The following is an 18,692-nucleotide window of genomic DNA, read 5'->3' as shown; positions in this document are numbered from 1 at the left end:
GTGTGAAGAAGTGTAGTCGAGGTAGCTGTGAGAATCAGTGGGCTTAAAATGAATATTAGTGAACTGCCTATCCCCAGAGATGGAGACAGAGAAGTCGAGGACGGGAAGGGAAATGTTGGAAATGGACCATGTAAAGGTGAGAGAAGAGTGGAAATTGGAAGTGAAGTTGATGGCGTTTTCCAGTTTGGGGCGAGAGCAGAAAGTGGCACCGATACAGTCATTAATGTACCAGAAAAACAGTTGGGGGAGGGGGCCTGAGTAGGACTGGAACAAGGAATGCTTGACATACCCCACAAAAAGACAGGCATAACTAGGGCCCATGTGGATGCCCATAGCAACACCTTTTACTTGACGGAAGTGAGTGGAGTTGAAGGAGAAGTTGTTCAATGTGAGAACAAGTTCAGCCAGGCAGAGGAGGGTGGTGGTGGATGGGGACTGGTTGAGCCTCTGTTCAAGGAAGAAGTGGAGAGTCCTCAGACCGTCCTGGTGGAGAATGGAGGTGTAGAGAGTTTGGAATCCATAGTGAAGAGGAGGCAGTTAGGGCCAGGAAACTGGAAATTGTCAAAATGATGTAGGGCATCAGAAGAGTCACGGATGTAGGTGAGAAGAGACTGGACAAAGGCAGAAATAGTAGAATCAAGATAGGAAGAAATAAGTTCAGTGGGGCAGGAGCAGGCTGAAACAATGGGTCTACTGGGACAGTCCTGTTTGTGGATTTTGGGAAGGAGGTTGAATGGGGCTATCCGGGGTTGTGGGACTATGAGGGTGAAAGCTGTAGAGGGAAGATCTCCAGAGGAGATGAGGTCAGTGACAGTCCTGGAGACAGGGGCTTGATATTCAGTGGTGGGATCATGGTCCAGGGGAAGGTAGGAAGAAGTGCCTAACAGTTGGCGCTCAGCCTCTGCAATGTAGGGGTTGGTATGCTAGACAACAACAGCTACCCTTGTCAGCAGCTTTGATCACAATGTTGGGTTAGACCTGAGAGAACAGAGTGCAGCAAATTCAGAGGGAGACAGGTAAGAGTGAGTGAGGGGGGCAGAGAAGTTAAGATGGCCGATGTCACGCCGACAGTTCTCAATGAAAAGATCAAGAGCAGGTAAGAGACCAAAGGGAGGGATCCAGGTGGAGGGAGAATACTGGAGGTGAGTGAAAGGTCAGTTCTGGTCAGGGGGAGGACTCCTGGCCAAAGAAGTGAGCCCAGAGGTGAAGGCAACGGAAGAAGAGCTCAACGTCATGCTGAGCATGAAATTCACTGAGATTGGGTGTAAGGAGATAAAATTGAGTTCTTTGCCGAGTACAGATCGTTCAGCGTCAAGGAAGGGACGGTCAAAGGGTATAGCGAATACATAGCAAGGGTTGAGATTAGAACAAGGATGGGAACAGAGGGAAATGAATGAGAAGAAAGATCTGGAGGAACGTTGGTACCCATGAGTTGCTAGAGTTTGCATTTCTTAACGCCTGAAAGGAAAATAAACCATTTTTTGTTAAAGCGTCGAATAAGCCGAAGGATGAAATAAAACTGCACACAGCTGGACAACAGTGGAGAGGCATTGGAGGAAGATGGTGTGGCCAACCATGTCAAAGGCTGCAGACAGGCCAAGAAGGATGAGGTTCTGCAACAGAATCTAATTATTTTGCACACACAATTCACTTGTTGGTATCGATAGAATGTAAAACTATGTTATGCACACAGGACCATAGCACTGGGAAATTCATGTTCAATGTCAACATGATGCATGTTGCTATGAAAGGGTTCCAGGTGCTTTCCTACGGGCAGCTGACTTTGAGTGGCTTTGAGAACCATCAGAACATAGGAACACAGGAATTTTTTTTTTCATTCATGGGATGTGGGCGTCGCTGGCTAGGCCAGCATTTATTGCCCATCCCTAATTGCCCTTGAGAAGGTGGTGGTGAGCTGCCTTCTTAAACCACTGCAGTCCATTTGGGGTAGGTACACCCATAGTGCTGTTAGGGAGTTTCAGGATTTTGACCCAGCAACAGTGAAGGAACGGCGATATAGTTCCAAGTCAGGATGGTGTGTGACTTGGAGGGGAACTTGCAGGTGGTAGTGTTCCCCTGCATTTGCTGCCATTGTCCTTCTAGTTGATAGAGGTTGCGGGTTTGGAAGGTGCTGTCTAAGGAGCCTTGGTGCATTGCTTGTTAGACAGAAAAAAAATGTGGTCTATCTAGTTCACCTTTTGCCATCCTGTTAGTCACATGATTCAATGATAATGGAGCTGTGGTCTGATCATAGGAATCAATCTCTATCAATTCGACTACAACCCAGCCATCAAGCAAGAAAAACCCCAGTGGTAGAAAGCTTTAGGAACCATAGGTCCAAAATCAGCGTGTTCCTCCCAACCATCTCTAATTAATCATACTGTACCTCAAACCATTTTCAGATCAAGTATTTTACCTGTCTCCTCCTTGGTTAAAAACTGAGGCAATAAAACTTATTGAGCACTTTTACAGGGTGTAGCCTCAGCTGTCATGCCCTCCTCTGATCTCACTTTCAGCAGCCCCATTCCATCCCTCCTTTTTTCTTTTTCTCTTAGCATATAAAGACGTTATTATTGCCCTTCACTTCTCTTGTCCTATTCAATTCGAATATTTTCTTTGTCTTTTTGATGCCCTTTTCCACTCCAGTTTGAATTCATCTCAATTTTTGGCCATTTTCCTTCATAGCCATAAAACTGCATTTTCTTCTTCTTTGTGTGTTGCTTGGTAATCCCATTTAATCAGGCAGGTGTGCCTTTAAGCTTATTACTGTTGCTTTACATGGATACACATTGATCCCTTGCATTTAGAATCACCAGCATGAAGGAAGTTCATAGTCCCTCCACTCTCCTCGCCATATTCAAACCATCAAAGCCCACTCTGACAAGACTGCTCAAGCTCCTAAAGTTGGTCCTCTTAAATTTCGACAATTTTGGGGGGGCTTTAGCAACCTCTCCAATTCTTGTAATGTCAAATGTGAGAACATTATGATCACTGGTACTCAAAGCCTCACCCACTGTTGTGTTGGAGATTTGATTGTTCCTAATGCTTGAAATCAAATCCAGGATGTTTTCTCCCCTTGGTAGCTCTTTTACAAACGAGGGATATGCAATAAATGACAGCATTGCCACTGATGTTCACATCCTGGAAATTAAACTGTTTAAATTAACATTATGTGGAGACTGGATGAAGAAACAGCTATATTCATTCTCTGCAGCAAGCATGCCAATATAGCTTTGAGGTGGCATTATTCACATTTGCAACATTCATTATATGTAATCTTTGCTGGAAACAAAGCATTTGTAGATCACACCTGTGTGAGTGCATTCACACTACAACTGTATAATCAGCGCAAACTGATTTTCCTTTGGTACTGTATTTAGAGTGTAAACGCAGTCACAATCCACAGTCAGACCAAAGCTGATAACAGAACAAAACAAACTGAGGACTCCTCGGAGGAGCAAGTCTCATTGTGCTTTGTTTCAGAATCAGTTTGGGTTTTAACATTCAATTTACACTGCACAAGTTTAGCATCAGTGTAAAGCCAAAATAACTTTATGCTAACACTAAACTTACATATAAATACATTTATTCCTCCTTTGTACATTTCACAAAGTCACATATGTTTACAGATGAGGAAGGTCATTTGGCTCATTGTAGCTCATTCATCCTGAATAATCCCATATTGCTCCCCATTTCTGCATCTAATTGTTTTTTAAATGATTCCAGGGATGTTGCTTCCACGAGTCATCTGGAATCCATCACATGTTGATTACTCTTTACCTGAAGAATTTCCTGATATCACTCCTAAATTTACCATTTGCTAGTTTGAACCTTGGCCCCTTAATCTACTCTCATAATTCAAAACCATTTTCCAGATTTATCTTTTCCTTATCATTTAATACTTTTTCTATATCTCTTCTCTGACAACGTCCTTCAACACAGAAAAGCACGTTTCTCCAGCGTTCCCCATATCTCAGACCTCTAACACTGGGATCAGTCTTGTGACTCTTCTCTCCGATGTCTTAATGCTTGTGTCCTATCAGTTGTGGTCTATTCATGTTTGGCAGTGGCACCAATTTGAGTTGCTGCAAAGGGAGTAGACTGGATTTATGCTGTTCTCATACACCATTTCAAGAGATGCCCTGGGATATTTTTCTATGTTATAGAGACGATATGAAAGCAGGTTGTTGTTGTTGAATGTTGCAGAGTACTTCCTGGAAACTCACGTGTCAATACATTGAGTTATGTATATAGATGTGTGGACATTTCTGCACATCAGTGTTTGTGCTTTTATGTTTTGATGTTAATATGAACTGCCAGGCGCATTATTGAAATGGATTTGCATAAATATCACCCCCACATCTGATGGGAAAATATTGAACTACTTTTGAGTTCTCTATTTTTATTCCATGATGCAGAAGGCAAGATATGTAATATAACTGAACCAGTAGATTAACCACAATCATTTAGCAGGCTGCTCAAACCTCAATTATTGTAGTTTAGAAATGGATCCTTTCCTGATATACCTCACTCAGAAGAATAAATATACTTAAATAGTTTGTGAACTGTCTCAGTCTGCCCATAAACTTCACCCCTAAAATTTCCTTGATGGTGATGTCTCTCTCATTTAGTAACTTCATGGCCAATCAATTCAAACTATCAAATTCCAAAGCGACATTTCAGAGCAAGTTCTTTGGGCTAGAAGTGAAAAAACCCAAACACTCAAGGTAATTCGCTTTTCTGGGTCCATTTTTGCAGTGAATTACACGGAAAGTGTGGTATGGGATATGCAAAATTACAACACAGAACTGCAACCTCTAAACATCAAAATGCTGTTGGATTATAAGTGCTTAAACGCTCACGTTTGCAATTTCTCCACAAAGACTGTGAAAATATAACAGTAGGACTAAATGACTTCGGAAATCTGTGCACAACCTCACACTCCAAGACTGTTTCAGCCGCTCTGTGGGCGGTGACCCTTGGCTGGGTTCTGGGCACCAGTTCCACTTCGGTAAGGCGCCCCACCTTTACACACGTGTCACCGAGCAGTGCAAAGTGTGCAAGCAGCCAGCCAGAGAGAGGTTTCGGCATTAGTTTGGCGTTGTGAGTGCTGCTCAGCGGCAGTCACTATTTTACTCCTGATCAGATCCCAAACTAAGAGGAGAGGAGAAATATTTAAGCTCAGCGTGTAAACCTTGCATTGTTGGGCAAAGAGCAAGCGGTGGGTCCCGGCTGAGGGATCAGAGACGCAGGCAGATCAGCAGCAGAGAGATAGACTCGCATATTAGACCCTGGGGGAAATCAAAGACATGGAGAACTAGAGACCTGGGACAAAGTTGCTACTCGAGAGATTTTGGCCTGAGTGGGGGGGATCAGTGAGATTGGAGTGATTGGACAGTAGGAAACTAGGACGGAAAACTGGAGAGATTAGAATCTAGGGAATCAAAGAGCTTGGAGATACTGGACACAGCGAAGTTAAGAAAAACGGGGGAAATTAGGGACAAAGGCTGGAGGAACAACAACGAGACAAAATATTGGAAGGAAACACTTATAGGCTGAAAGAGAAAGAGAAAAATGGGACAAGACATGTTGAACTGGAAAACTTTTGCAGTGAGCTGGATGGTCCTAGTTCTGTGGATTCCCATTGATCGGGTTCAAAGCTACAATTTGGGGAGGAAAGGTACAAGGAGCTCACCTGAATGGAACAGAAGGGCATTTGAGATGCTGAATGGTAAAGTCCTTTGCCAAAGACAGGCAGATCCAGGACTTATCCATGATCTTCTCAGAAAGGGAGACACATCCATTGACACTTACTGCAAATACTTTTCAGGTTCGAGGAGAAATAAAGGAGACAGCAGGAAAGGTGGTGATATAGGTGAAAGGAAGGGGGATGGGTCAGATCTGATGGCTCTGGTGAGATCACAACATTGTCTGGATGCCTGGGAGTGGGAAATGCTGAAAGTATTTTTACAGACTGATGTACCCAAGTCCACCTTCAGCTGGTGTGATGCTAAGAGAACGACACCACAGAATTTCAAACAACGTTTAAACTTGCATTTGCTACATAGAATAACAACACTACCATTAATACAAGGTGAGTAGAAAATATTCTGCTTTTCTGCTACATTGCTGGAATTGCAAACTGAGAAAATGTGAAACAAATAGGGGTATTGTACAGCACTGCAATAGTAACGGTAAAGTTCAGTGGAAAACAAGTGTGGGCTTTACTCTGGAATACTAGTTTTATTAAAGAATTGTACTCCTGAACCACAAAATATCTTTCCAACACACACAATTTTGAGAAAGGAAAGAAACAACTCTCATTGCAATGAAGGAAAAATGAAACCATTTTCAATCATTTACTTAAGTATTAACATTGCAGTTCCTAGAAGATAACTGTTGATGAAAATCGAATAAAGTGGACATTCATATTGGACATTTATATTAACAGTACGATGCTAACCACATCAGAAGAGTGCCCTAAAGTATAAAGTGTATGTTTGAATATTTACAGTATGTCTTACCTCCTTCCTCATTATAGCATTAGCCTTATTTATAAGAGTTAAAGATTATAGGATAAAATCATACAACACAAAAAGGCCATTCAGCCCATTGTGCCTATGCTTGCTCTCTGAAAGAGATACCAATTCATCCCACTCCTCTTATCTTTCCTCATAGCCCTTCAAGTATTTCCTTTTTCAGTGTTTATCCAGTTTCCTTTGTAGTTACTGTTGAATGTGCTTCCACCACCCTTTTAGGCTGCGCATTCCATATTATAACAACTCTGCTTAAAATATATCTAATTTAATAGAACAAATTTCCTCCATCTCACATTGTCATACTGCCACTGACTGAATGTCATCTGTTAATATGTTAGAAAAAGTTAGAAGGATAGACCGAATAATTACAGGCCAGTCGGTCTAACCTCAGTAGTGGGCAAATTATTGGAATCTATTCTGAGAGACAGAATAAACTGTCATGTAGAAAGGCACAGCTTAATCAAGGGTAGTAAGTATGGATTTGTTAAGGGAAGATCTCGTTTGACCAACTTGATCGAATTTTTTGAAGGCTTTTGACAAGGTCCCACATGGCAGACTGGTTAAAAAAATAAAATCCCATGGGATCCAGGGAAATGCAGCAAGTTGGATCCAAAATTGGCTCAGTAGCAGGAAACAAAGGGTAATTGTTGACGGGTGTTTTAGCGACTGGAGGGCTGTTTCCAGTAGCGTTCTGCAGGGCTCAGTACTGGGTCCCCTGCTTTTTGTGGTATAAACAATTTCAACGTAAATGTAGGGGGGTGATCAAGATGTTTGCGGATGACACAAAGATTGGCCGTGTGGTAGGTAGGGAGGAGGATAGCTGTAGGCTGCAGGAAGATATTGATGGTCTGGTCAGATGGGCAGAAAAGTGGCAAATGGAATTCAACTTGGAGAAGTGTGAGGTGATGCATTTGGGGAGGTCAAACAAGGCAAAGGAATACACAAATAATGGGAAAATACTGAGAAGTGTAGAGTAAATGAGGGACCTTGGAGTGAATGTTCACAGATCCCTGAAGGTAGCAGGACAGGTCAATAAGGTGGTTAAGAAGGCATATGGAATTCTTTCTTTTATTAGCCGAGGTATAGAATGCAAGAGCAGGGAAGTTATGTTGGAACTGTATAACTCATCGGTTAGGCCACAACTTGAGTACTGTGTGCAGTTCTGGTCACCTCATTACAGAAAGGATGCAATTGCACTAGAGAGGGTACAGAGGAGAATTACGAGGATGTTGCCTGGACTGGAAAAATGCAGCTATGAGGAAAGATTGGATAGGCAGGGGCTGTTCTCCTTGGAACCGAGAAGGCTGAGGGGAGATTTGATTGAGATGTACAAAATTGTGAGGGGCTCGGATAGAATGGAGGTGAAGGGTCTATTCACCTTAGCAGAGAGGTCAGTGACGAGAGGGCATAGATTTAAAGTGATTGGTAGAAAAATTAGAGAGGAGATGAGGAAAAACCTTTTCACTCAGAGGGTGGTGGGGGTCTGGAACTCACTGCCTGAAAGGGTAGTTGGGGCGGAGACCCTCAACTCATTCAGAAGGAGTCTGTATATGTTCCTCAAGTGCCATAATCTGCAGGGCTACGGGCCAAATACTGGAAGGTGGGATTAGAATAGGTGGATCGTTTTTAGGCTGGCACAAACACGATGGGCCAAGTGGCCTCTTTCTGTGCCTTAGTCTTTCTATGATTCTATGGTTCCATGAAAGTAGTGAGTTGGATTACATTTTTGTGTCCCTGACTGCGTGTGTTGTAACAGTATTTTGTTGTTTAGAAGTACCACTGACTGGTAAAAGTGTGTTACTTCTCTTTAAAACCTTTCTTTTAGCAACCATCACGGAAGTACAAATGCAGGAGTTCTGCTGTTCCCTAAGGAGGGTGTTGCGAGTTATGTTTCTGCTGCTTATCCAAACTGCTCTAAAAGGAGGTACTAGAATGTGCGAATGTGCAGTAAGCATTACAGTTCTTCTGTTTCAGAAAGGAAGCATTCTCGCTGTAACACCTGAACATATTGAGAAACTACAGCCAAATTGCACCTGACAGTACAGCGAGGGATGACTGGATGTTAAAATGGATTGAGAACAATAATGCAGTTCTGTGCAACCTTTTTTTTGTTCAAAATGTGCTCAGCGTAAGGCAGAATTCGACCTATAATCTGATAAGAATCCACCGTGTGCTGTTTAATAATTTTTAACATGCATCAGTTAAATATATTTTTGTCCAAAAAGAAGTAAGCAACAAGGTCCATGTGCCATTTTCATCACAGGGACTTCACATGCAAGTGGAAAAATGCTGTCATTTTATCACATTGCTTCATACATTGAGCAAACAACTTCTTATTTGTTTACATGCACTTTTTCCACCAAGAAAGTGTGAATAAAAATATACAAGGCAACCCCCTGATGTTAGTTATTTCTGGGCAACAATGAGGACAGCAGACTGAGGCGAGGAACTTAAATGCCTGTATTTAAACTTGTATAAAATTGTTTTGGAAACAATAACAACCACAATAACAAATTAGAGTGGACCCTTGGGTCACAGAAACAAAAACATCACCATAATAACTGTCAAGTTCATTTGTTCTCTAATTATAATTTGCAAAGTATTTGTGCCTGTATTATCAAACAGTGAGCTGGAAAGAAGAGATTGAGCTGGAGTTCCAGAATTCACTGGAGAAGGAAACGTTGAAGGAGGTCAAGCTGTTAGGTGCTTTCCTGGTGTTCTTTCTGGGTGACAAAGAGAAAAATTGGCTTCAGACTGAAGGGAAGAACTTCAGTGTTACTCTCAGAAAAGGCAAATGGTCTAAATACGAAGTAAGTGCACGTTATTCATGCTGTCTGCTGGGTAGATTTTAGAGTTATTAGAAGGAAATTTCTTGTTTCACCTTCCCCTACTCCCTCTTGCAGACAAGGGTTTCTCGAGGCTTTCCCAAAAAATATTTAAGACATAATTTCTGGGCCTCTGGCAGTTCACATCTTGGCTTGCAAATAAAGAGGGAATCTTGTGATAAGTTTAACAAACATAGAGTGACAGACAAGAGCCTGTTTTGCAGCCTGAGGTGTATGTCATTAACTGGCCATGTGTTGTGTAGCTAGTATGTGTAGGATTTAAGATTTTAACCTGATAACAGTTGCTAATAAATTACAGCATACATGTGGGTCACACTGCATTATGACCATGCATAGTCAGTATTGAAAGGGCTGTGAGGTTGCATGATAGTTTTGGAAGAATGATGGGAATTCTGAAAAATGTAATACCTAATAGAGATTGATTAAGGGCACAATGAACTGACCACTAGAGCATAAAGACAGAGCCAACAGTCATACAGAGGGATAGGAAATTGTCACTGTTGAGATTCCTTATTTTTATAAAAATGTTCACCAGGGATTTTACCTCCCCAGTGTTGAACACATAACCTTCAGAGCTTATCTCCTACACTCCTCTCTTAGTCTTTCTGGGCTATGTGCCCTTGAAGATGGCACAGTAGACAGCCAGGTTGCTCCTAAACCACCAGCAATGTATGATTTGACTAGTTATCATGGGCTAGCTTGTTGCAACAGTTCAGACTCATTTGGGACTCCTACAGATTTCAACTGTGCTTGGGAATTCTCTGAGCAATATGACATAAATTTGAAAGGAGCAAACTACATTTTCTGCAATCCAAGGTGCGGCACCTCAATGTTCTGTTACACAGTGTCACTCTGTTACTTATGAGTTACAATCCTGGAGTTCTGGTGTCCATATAAACTCACCGAAGTTAGCTGCCAGCTTGATATTAACTGCATCCATATTGCAGTGTTAGTTTAAGACTCTGCACTGTTCTTTTATTTCACTCATGAGTCACATGTTGCTACAACATTCAACATAATTTTTCATTAAACATTACATGCTGTGACTGCTAACTTTCAGGAAGAGGCAAGATTTCAGGAACCTGATGTAATATCAGACTGTAACTGAAAAATTTCCGATGGATATACAGTAGTCAGTGGAAGGTAAATCAGTGTCTGAGCAGTGGGAGGCATTCAAAGGAGAGATTCAAGGGGATCAGAGTAAACATGTTCCCACAAAGAAAAAGGGTGGAAAGGCCAAATCTACAGCCCCATGGATTTCAAGGACCTTACAAAGTAACATAAAGCAGAAAAAGAAAGCTAATGTCCGACACCGAGAACTCAATACTAGAGAAAGCCGAGAGGAGTATAGCAAGTGGAGGGGTAAGATCAAAAAAGAAATTAGGAAAGCAAAGAGAAGGCTTGAAAGCATATTGGCAAGCAAAATCAAGGTGAACCCAAAGATGTTTCATCAATACATTAAGAGTAAGAGCATGACTAAGGAAAGTGTAAGGCCCATTAAAGACCAAAAGGTAACCTATGTGTAGGGGTGGAAGATGTTGGTATGGTTCTTAATGAATACTTTGCCTCATAAAAGAGGGGGACACTGCAGATATTGTAGTTAAGGAAGAGTGGTGTGAAGTATTGGATGTGATAAACATAGGGAGAGAGGAAGTATTCATGGGATTAGCATCCTTGAAAGTTGATAAATCACCAGGGCCGGATGAAATGTACCCCAGGCTGTTAAAAGAAGCATGAGAGGAAATAGCAGAAGGCTGACCATCATTTTTCAGCCCTCACTGGATACAGGTGTGCTGCCAGAGGATTGGAGGACTGCTAACGTTGTACCTTTGTTTAAAAACGGTGCAAGGGATAGACTAAATAATTACAGGACAGTCAGTCTAACCTCAGTAGTGGGCAAATTATTGGAATCAATTCTGAGAGACAGGATAAACTGTCACGTAGTGAGGCACAGATTAATCAAGGATAGTTGAGAGAAGATCTTGTCTAACCAACTTGATCGAATTTTTTGAAGAAGTAACAAGGAAGATCGATGAAGGTAGTGCAGTTGATGTGGTCTACATGGATTTTAGCAAGGCTTTTGACAAGGTCCCACATGACAGACTGGTTAAAAAAATAAAATCCCATGGGATCCAGGGAAATGCAGCAAGTTGGATCCAAAATTGGCTCAGTGGCAGGAAACAAAGGGTAATTGTTGACGGGTGTTTTAGTGACTGAAAGGCTGTTTCCAGTGGCGTTCCGCAGGTCTCAGTATTGGGTCCCTTGCTTTTTGTGGTATATATTAATGATTTGGACATGAATATAGGGGGCATGATCAAGAAGTTTGCAGACGACACAAAGTTTAGCCGTGTGGTAGATAGTGAGGAGGATAGCTGTAGGCTGTAGCAAGATGTCGATGGATTGGTCAGATGTGCAGAAAAGTGGCAAATGGAATTCAACCCAGAGAAGTGAGCTGATGCTTTTGGGGAGGTCAAACAAGGCAAAGGAAAATTAATGGGAGAATACTGAGAGATGGAGAGGAAGTGAACCTTGGAGTGAATGTCCGAGATCCCTGAAGGTAACAGGACAAGCCGATAAGGTGATTAAGAAGGCATATGGAATCCTTTCCTTTATTAGCCGAGGTATAGAATATAAAAGCAGGGAGGTTATGCTGGAACTCTATAACTCATTGGTTAGGCCACAACTTAAGTACTGTGTGCAATTCTGGTCACCTCATTACAGAAAGGATGTAATTGCACTAGAGAGGGTACAGAGGAGATTTACGAGAATGTTGCCGGATCTAGAAAAATGCAGCTATGAGGAAAAATTGGATAAGCTGGGGTTGTTCTCCTTGGAACAGAGAAGGCTGAGGGGGAGATCTGATTGAAATGTACAAAATTGTGAGGGGCCTGGATAGAGTGGATGTGAAGGGCCTATTTACAATAGCAGAGAGGTCAGTGACTAGGGGGCATAGATTTAAAGTGATTGGTAGAAAGATTCAAGGGGAGATGAGGGAAAGCTTTTGCACCCAAAGGGTGGTGGGGGTCTGGAACTCACTGCCTGAAAGAATAGTAGAGGCAGAAACCCTCAACCCTTTAAAATGTGTCTTGATGTGCACCTCAAGTGCCGTATCCTGCAGGGCTACGGATCAAATACTGGAAGGTGGGATTAGACTGGGTGGCTCGTTTTTTGGCCGGCGCAGTCACGATGGGCCAAGTGGCCTCTTTCTGTGCCATAAACGTCCTATGATTCTATGATGACTTGGTTCACTGTATAGTGTAATTGAGTCTTAATAATCAAGGAAGGTCACAGTTAAATTTATGGCATTTGCTGAGTTAGCTGACCCAATCCACTTGAAGAGAAAGTCAGCAAGAGTTTCTGCTTCTCATCATTATCCAAAGAGACTTGATGGAAAATGTGTGTATGTTGGATATGAATTGGATCAAATGAAGTCTCACAGATAAATGGCCCACCAACACTCATTGTTTAGGCATACATATGAAAAATTATCACTTGATTGAGGCATCATATAAGCCTTCAGGACAGAAGGGGGACTTTTTTGGAGGGTTGTGGGAGGGGGAGAGATAGAAAGAATATTCAGTGAACAACTATGGAATTCCAAACTTTGCGAGGAAGATCTTGAAAATGTGGACTTTGCCTGCTTTTGGTCGTGGATTAATACTGCATTCTATCATGCTCCCTTCATCTGTCTTTTGCAATTCTCTAATTCTTTGTTCTTTTAGTCACTGTGTGTTACTGATGACTCAAACTATATCGTACTGGAGCTCCCGACTAAAGCCTGCAGGTGGTTTTGTTCCAAATCCCTTCACCTTTCGATGCAGATGAGGCCTATAATTGTTGATGGTAAGTATTGTTTTATTGTCACCCTCCAAATTGGGGCCATTCTGATTTAGTAATTGTTATTTTTGTAATTAAGATGTATTGGACTCCTGCTAAATACTGACATTCCCAGGGTGCAGTGTGCAGCAACCATCACAAAGCTTGGTAGAAATTTCTCTTTGTTGCAGCCTTGGACGATTTGCAGGCGTTTGGAGTGGCCACCTTAGACAGAATTTAGGACCTTGAATATGCTAATAATGAGACGCCTAACGCCTGTTTCAGGTCCCATCTTAGAAATTGGGCTGCCCTGAGCTTAGCTGCTCTGCTAAGATTTTCCTGGCATAGATGCAGTTTAGCAAGCAGCTGTCACCAACAAGGTAGCTAATTTTTGTTAAGGTTGACATGAAGCCAGAGGGAGCAGGGATGCTCCTTCCAGCTCCACAGCATTCCGGAAGCCACCTGTCGATCTGCAGTTGCACATTCCACCTTTTGTCTGGAACTTAACCTGAAGGATGCTATTGGCAAGACAATGACCCAAAATACATCTGCTTCAAATCGGTGAGCTGTCTCTGGAGGTGGCATAAACAGGCCACTGTCAATCTCTACCCATGACTGTGTAATAGAGAAATTGCTTTATCGTTGGATGTATTAGAAAGGCTGCTTGAAATGCCAGCAGTTAAGATTCACATACTGTTTCTTTTGTTTGTGGAACCATCCACAAAATCTGGAACTCTCTCCTATCTCCCTTCATACCCTCGCCGAGCTCATCTTGTCCACGAGACCCACCTCCTGTTGCGTGACCCCTTTTCTGCTAGAATACTGACCACCTAATATCCCTTTACTGCCACCCCCTCCACCCACATGCCAGCTCCCATTGTAAATAGTTCCCTTTCCACTGAAATCTGTCGGAAGATGGTTAGCTACAGCCTCAAACCTGAAAATGGAAGGTTCTTTCCCTTAATTTTCACTTGTCCCTTTGTAAACCCTGCCTCTTCAGCCTTATCAAAGGCTGCTCATGGGTTGGGATTTCTTTTAAACCTTTGTGAAGGCATTCAGAATTAGGTCCCTCCTCCCTATCCCTCATTGTGATGCTCCCTTGTGTTGACCCATAACTTTAAATTTCACTTGCATGCAATTTTCCTCTCCCACCAATAGACTGCTCATTAAACTTGAATATTGATGGAAATGAGCTGACTGAGGAAATTGAATATGGTGAACACATTACCATTCGGATAGGATTAGCTTGAATGGTAATGTGTTCTTAACTTTTTAGACATGGCTTACGCCAGGCAAATAAAATCAAGCCCATTGAGGCCTAAACGTGATCTGATTATGTGGAACCGATACATCTGCGCTGTCAACACTGGAATACAAGGCCTCCTGTAAACTTGGTATTATCAAATTTGTTGCATGTCTCAGCTCACCTCACTGATCTTGTTTTTAAACCAGCAGAAAGAAATGGGTTAACTGCTTTACAGCAGAGTTGCACCAAAGCCCTGGGGGCTGCTCAGTGCCTGGAGTCCTTACCACAGAAATTACTGTTTGGCTGGGATGAAAAGCGCTACACACGCATTCCGCCCATCATTCTTGTGGTACTGAAAAATAGAAGATCTACCAGAAACAAAGAGCCATAGGGTATTTTGCAGTGCACTCGCCCAAAGGTGTGGGCAAACAGTAACACTGCAGGAGAAAGAAACCAAAAGATGATAGGCCTGGCTGAGAGGCATTGTATCTGTTAACTAATTGTGTGGCTCCATGGGTATATAAGGTTTCATGCTAATACTCTGTTTCTGGAAGATGCATGTATGTCACTTTTTATTTGTGTGTACACATCCTCATACCTATAAATGTGTTATTTTTTTACTTGCTGCACCAGCATTGTATCAGGAAAGCACTTAACAAAAAAAAGCTAAACAATATTTTATGTTTATTATTATTATGCAGTTTGCAGACCTGTTTTGGCCTGTTGCAGATTGTTTTACAAGTTCTTTGTCACTTTGAGCTTTCCAGAATCGATGTACCTGAAAATACATTCTTAAAAAATAGCTAATGTGTTGGGAATCAAGTAAGAAAAATAAAACTCTTATTTCTCATTGGGATCAATAAGGAAAAGAATCTTGATGTGTTTGAGTTGTCCATAATTATTTGTATATGTTCTATCAAGAGGTACATGAAGTTTGTTTACAGACTACGATGTGTAACATTTGTTTGTTCTTCACTTGACTGATTAATAGGTGTTTCTGTATTAAGGAGGCATTATGACACGTTAGTGGACACTACTGCTGAAAAGAGAGGGTTTTTTTTGGTTCATATCATCTACTTAAGATAATTTTTTAAAGTTTCGTGTAAGAATTTAAAGAAAGATGTTATTCTATTGATTTCAGACATGTCTTAAGTACTGTAATTTATTTTCTGCATTGTCAAAGGGGCTATCCTGATTGCATAACTAAAATAAACATTGAAAGCGGGAATAATAATTGCCATGATGATTTATACTTGATATCAAACACATCCAAACACTAATTAGAAGGTTAATATCACGCCGTTTCTGGTGTTTTATTAGTGCAAAATCATTTTGTTTTGGTTAGCAAAATGGGGCGGATTCCTTTTTCACCGGTTTTCAATAACAAAATTAGCCCCTACTGAGATTCCTAATGCAATTTGACCCTTCACATCATCTGCCTGCTAAGGCCCGAATGAACTCATTACAGGATGGTAATGAAGACCAATGTCACTGCAGCCCTGAAGTTACTCGTGTTGCAACGCACTGCATTAGAAATAACTGAGAATGTGAGATTTGAGGCATAGCTGCTGCCAGGGTCGGCGGAGAGGTGGAAATGAGGTGTCCCTGTGCCCGCAGAATGTGAAGAGTTTCTTTTGGAGCCTTTTTTTTTTGGCCTTGGACTTGCTTCCCACTGCTTCTGGGGGTCTCAGACAACTGGGTGGTGAGTATTCAACCCCCCACCGCCCACAGTGATGGCTTCTCAGACGCAGGTATGACATTCCTTTTGGGTATACCATTATATGACTATAAAAATAGAGGAGGAAAAACAGAGGATGGAGAAAGGAGAGTGAGGCAACGCTTAAAGTGAAAAGAAAAATTCTGCAGATGCTGGAAATCTGAAATATAAACAATGCTGGAAATATCAGTAGGTCTGACAGCATCTGAGGAGAGAGAAACAAAGTTAACATTTCAGGTCACATTTCAGGTCGGTGACCTTTCACCAGAACTGATCTGCTACATGGCGCTCTCTGTGGCTATGAAGGTGATGAGCACTTGCACGGTACTGGATCATTTCAGGCAGCAAAAGGGGACATCTGTGATTTCAGTCAGGGTGCACAGCAGGCAGGTGACTAATGCACTTTACAAGATAGCTGGGCAATTCATCAACTTTGACATCACTGGAATGCAGCAGTAAGATACAACCACCTAGTTTTAACGGGGTTGCTTGCTTTCCCAAGATTCGGGGTGTAATAGGTGGCATTCACTTTGCTTTGTGAGCTCCGCCATAAAGGCACAATTTCCTGAGCTGGAAGAACTTCCCCCTGAATGTACTGATGGTGTGTGACACCGTGCAAAGGATTCTTGACATCGACAACAGATATGCTGGAACTTGTCATGATGTATTCGTTCTTTAAAATGTTACCCTCTCGGACCTCTTCAAAGAAGGTAATTAATTGAACCGATTGCTTATGGATGACAAAATTTAACTGCTGCTGTCATGGATAAGGATTCCACTTAGTGTAGTCAAATACCAGCAGAGAAGCACTATAAGGAGGCTCATATTTCTACAAGAACAGTCAGCGAGAGGAGCACTGGGATCTTAAAAGAAATGCTTTCACAAACTTGTCAAGTCTGCAGGAGCTGTGCAGTATGCTCCAGCTCAGGTGTGTACATAGTTGTAGCCTCCTGTGCTCTGCCTTACAAAGAACATCTGGACTTGGGCATTCCTAGGAGGGGGCCCAGCAGCTTTAGCAGAAAATTACATCAGGATGACCATCATTCAGTGGATGCTTCAGTGACTCCAACAAGGGCATCAGAGCACAGGTGATCACTGATGTCTTCTCTACAGTTTAACATTACCTTCGTCACTGCAGCTTCACTTTCAGTCATGACCGTGCCGGTATGGATTCTTCTTTGGCCTACTTGTCTCGAGAGACAATGGGTAAGCGCCTGGAGGTGGTCAGTGGTTTGTGAAGCAGTGCCTGGAGTGGCTATAAAGTCCAATTCTAGAGTGACAGACTCTTCCACAGGCGCTGCAGATAAAATTGGTTGTCGGGGCTGTTACACAGTTGGCTCTCTCCTTGCGCTTCTGTCTTTTTACCTGCCAACTGCTAAGTCTCTTCGACTCGCCACACTTTAGCCCCGCCTTTATGGCTGTCTGCCAGCTCTGGCGATCGCTGGCAACTGACTCCCACGACTTGTGATCAATGTCACAGGACCTTCATGTCGCGTTTGCAGATATCTTTAAAGCGGAGACATGGACGGCCGGTGGGTCCGATACCAGTGACGAGCTCGCTGTACAATGTGTTCTTGGGGATCCTGTCATCTTCCATGCGGCTCACATGGCCTCAAGCGCCGCTGGCTAAGTAGGGTGTATATGCTGGGGATGTTGGCCGCCTCGAGGACTTCTGTGTTGGAGATACGGTTCTGCCACCTGATGCCAAGGATTCTCTGGAGGCAACGAAGATGGAATGGATTAAGACGTCACTCTTGGCTGACATAGGTTGTCCGGGCCTCGCTGCCGTAGAGTAAGGTACTGAGGACACAGGCTTGATACACTCGGACTTTTGTGTTCTGTCTCAGTGCGCCATTTTCCCACACTCTCTTGGCCATGGACATAGCAGTGGATGCCTTTCCCATGCGCTTGTTGATTTTTGCATCGAGAGACAGGTTACTGGTGATAGTTGAGCCTAGGTAGGTGAACTCTTGAACCACTTTCAGAGCGCGGTCGCCGATATTGATGTTGGAGCATTTCTGAGTTCCTGTCCCATGATGTTCGTTTTCTTGAGGCTGATGGTTAGGCCAAATTCGTTGCAAGTAGCCGCAATCCTGTCGATGAGTCTCTGCAGACACTCTTCAGTGTGAGATGTTAATGCAGCATCGTCAGCAAAGAGGAGTTCCCTGATGAGGACTTTCCATACTTTGGTCTTCGCTCTTAGACGGGCAAGGTTGAACAACCTGCCATCTGATCTTGTGTGGAGGAAAATTCCTTCTTCTCAAGGCTTGAATGCATGTGAGAGCAGCAGGGAGAAGAAAATCCCAAACAGTGTAGGTGCGAGAACACAGCCCTGTTTCACACCACTCAGGATAGGAAAGGGGTTTGATGAGGCGCCGCTATGCTGATGTGTCTTTCATATTGTCATGGAATGAGGTGATGATATTTAGTAGCTTTGGTGGACATCCAATCTTTGCTAGTAGTTTGAAGAGAGCACGCCTGCTGACGAGGTCTAAGACTTTGGTAAGATCAATGAAAGCAACATAGAG

At 42.6% G+C, this 18,692-nt stretch overlaps 1 protein-coding gene across 2 annotated transcripts; it reads left to right on the top strand.

Moving 5' to 3' along the window:
- The first annotated feature begins 5,146 nt into the window (after positions 1–5,146).
- Positions 5,147–15,666, top strand: LOC137374174 (uncharacterized). Of its 2 annotated transcripts, none has more exons than XM_068039963.1 (4): positions 5,147–6,094; positions 9,165–9,349; positions 13,108–13,228; positions 14,657–15,666. In XM_068039963.1, the coding sequence occupies exons 1-4, from the start codon at positions 5,575–5,577 to the stop codon at positions 14,836–14,838; spliced, it is 1,008 nt and encodes a 335-aa protein (XP_067896064.1). In that variant the 5' UTR covers positions 5,147–5,574; the 3' UTR covers positions 14,839–15,666. The 2 variants fall into 2 exon arrangements, with proteins under 2 accessions (XP_067896064.1, XP_067896063.1); XM_068039962.1 differs by having other exon boundaries at positions 14,654–15,666.
- Positions 15,667–18,692: the final 3,026 nt, after the last annotated feature.

Source organism: Heterodontus francisci, chromosome 10, assembly GCF_036365525.1.
Source record: "Heterodontus francisci isolate sHetFra1 chromosome 10, sHetFra1.hap1, whole genome shotgun sequence".
NCBI lineage: Eukaryota > Metazoa > Chordata > Chondrichthyes > Heterodontiformes > Heterodontidae > Heterodontus > Heterodontus francisci.
Note: the sequence above shows the minus strand (reverse complement) of the source record. Positions and strands in the feature narration are given on the sequence as shown.

What these genes read in the sequence shown, in the direction of transcription:
- LOC137374174 (XM_068039962.1), top strand. Translation starts at nt 5,575, where the DNA reads ATGGGACAAGACATGTTGAACTGGAAAACTTTTGCAGTGAGCTGGATG. An exon ending in AACACTACCATTAATACAAG is followed by an intron (nt 6,095 to 9,164) that starts GTGAGTAGAAAA and finishes ATTATCAAACAG; the next exon opens with TGAGCTGGAAAGAAGAGATT. An exon ending in GAGGCCTATAATTGTTGATG is followed by an intron (nt 13,229 to 14,653) that starts GTAAGTATTGTT and finishes TTTTTAAACCAG; the next exon opens with CAGAAAGAAATGGGTTAACT.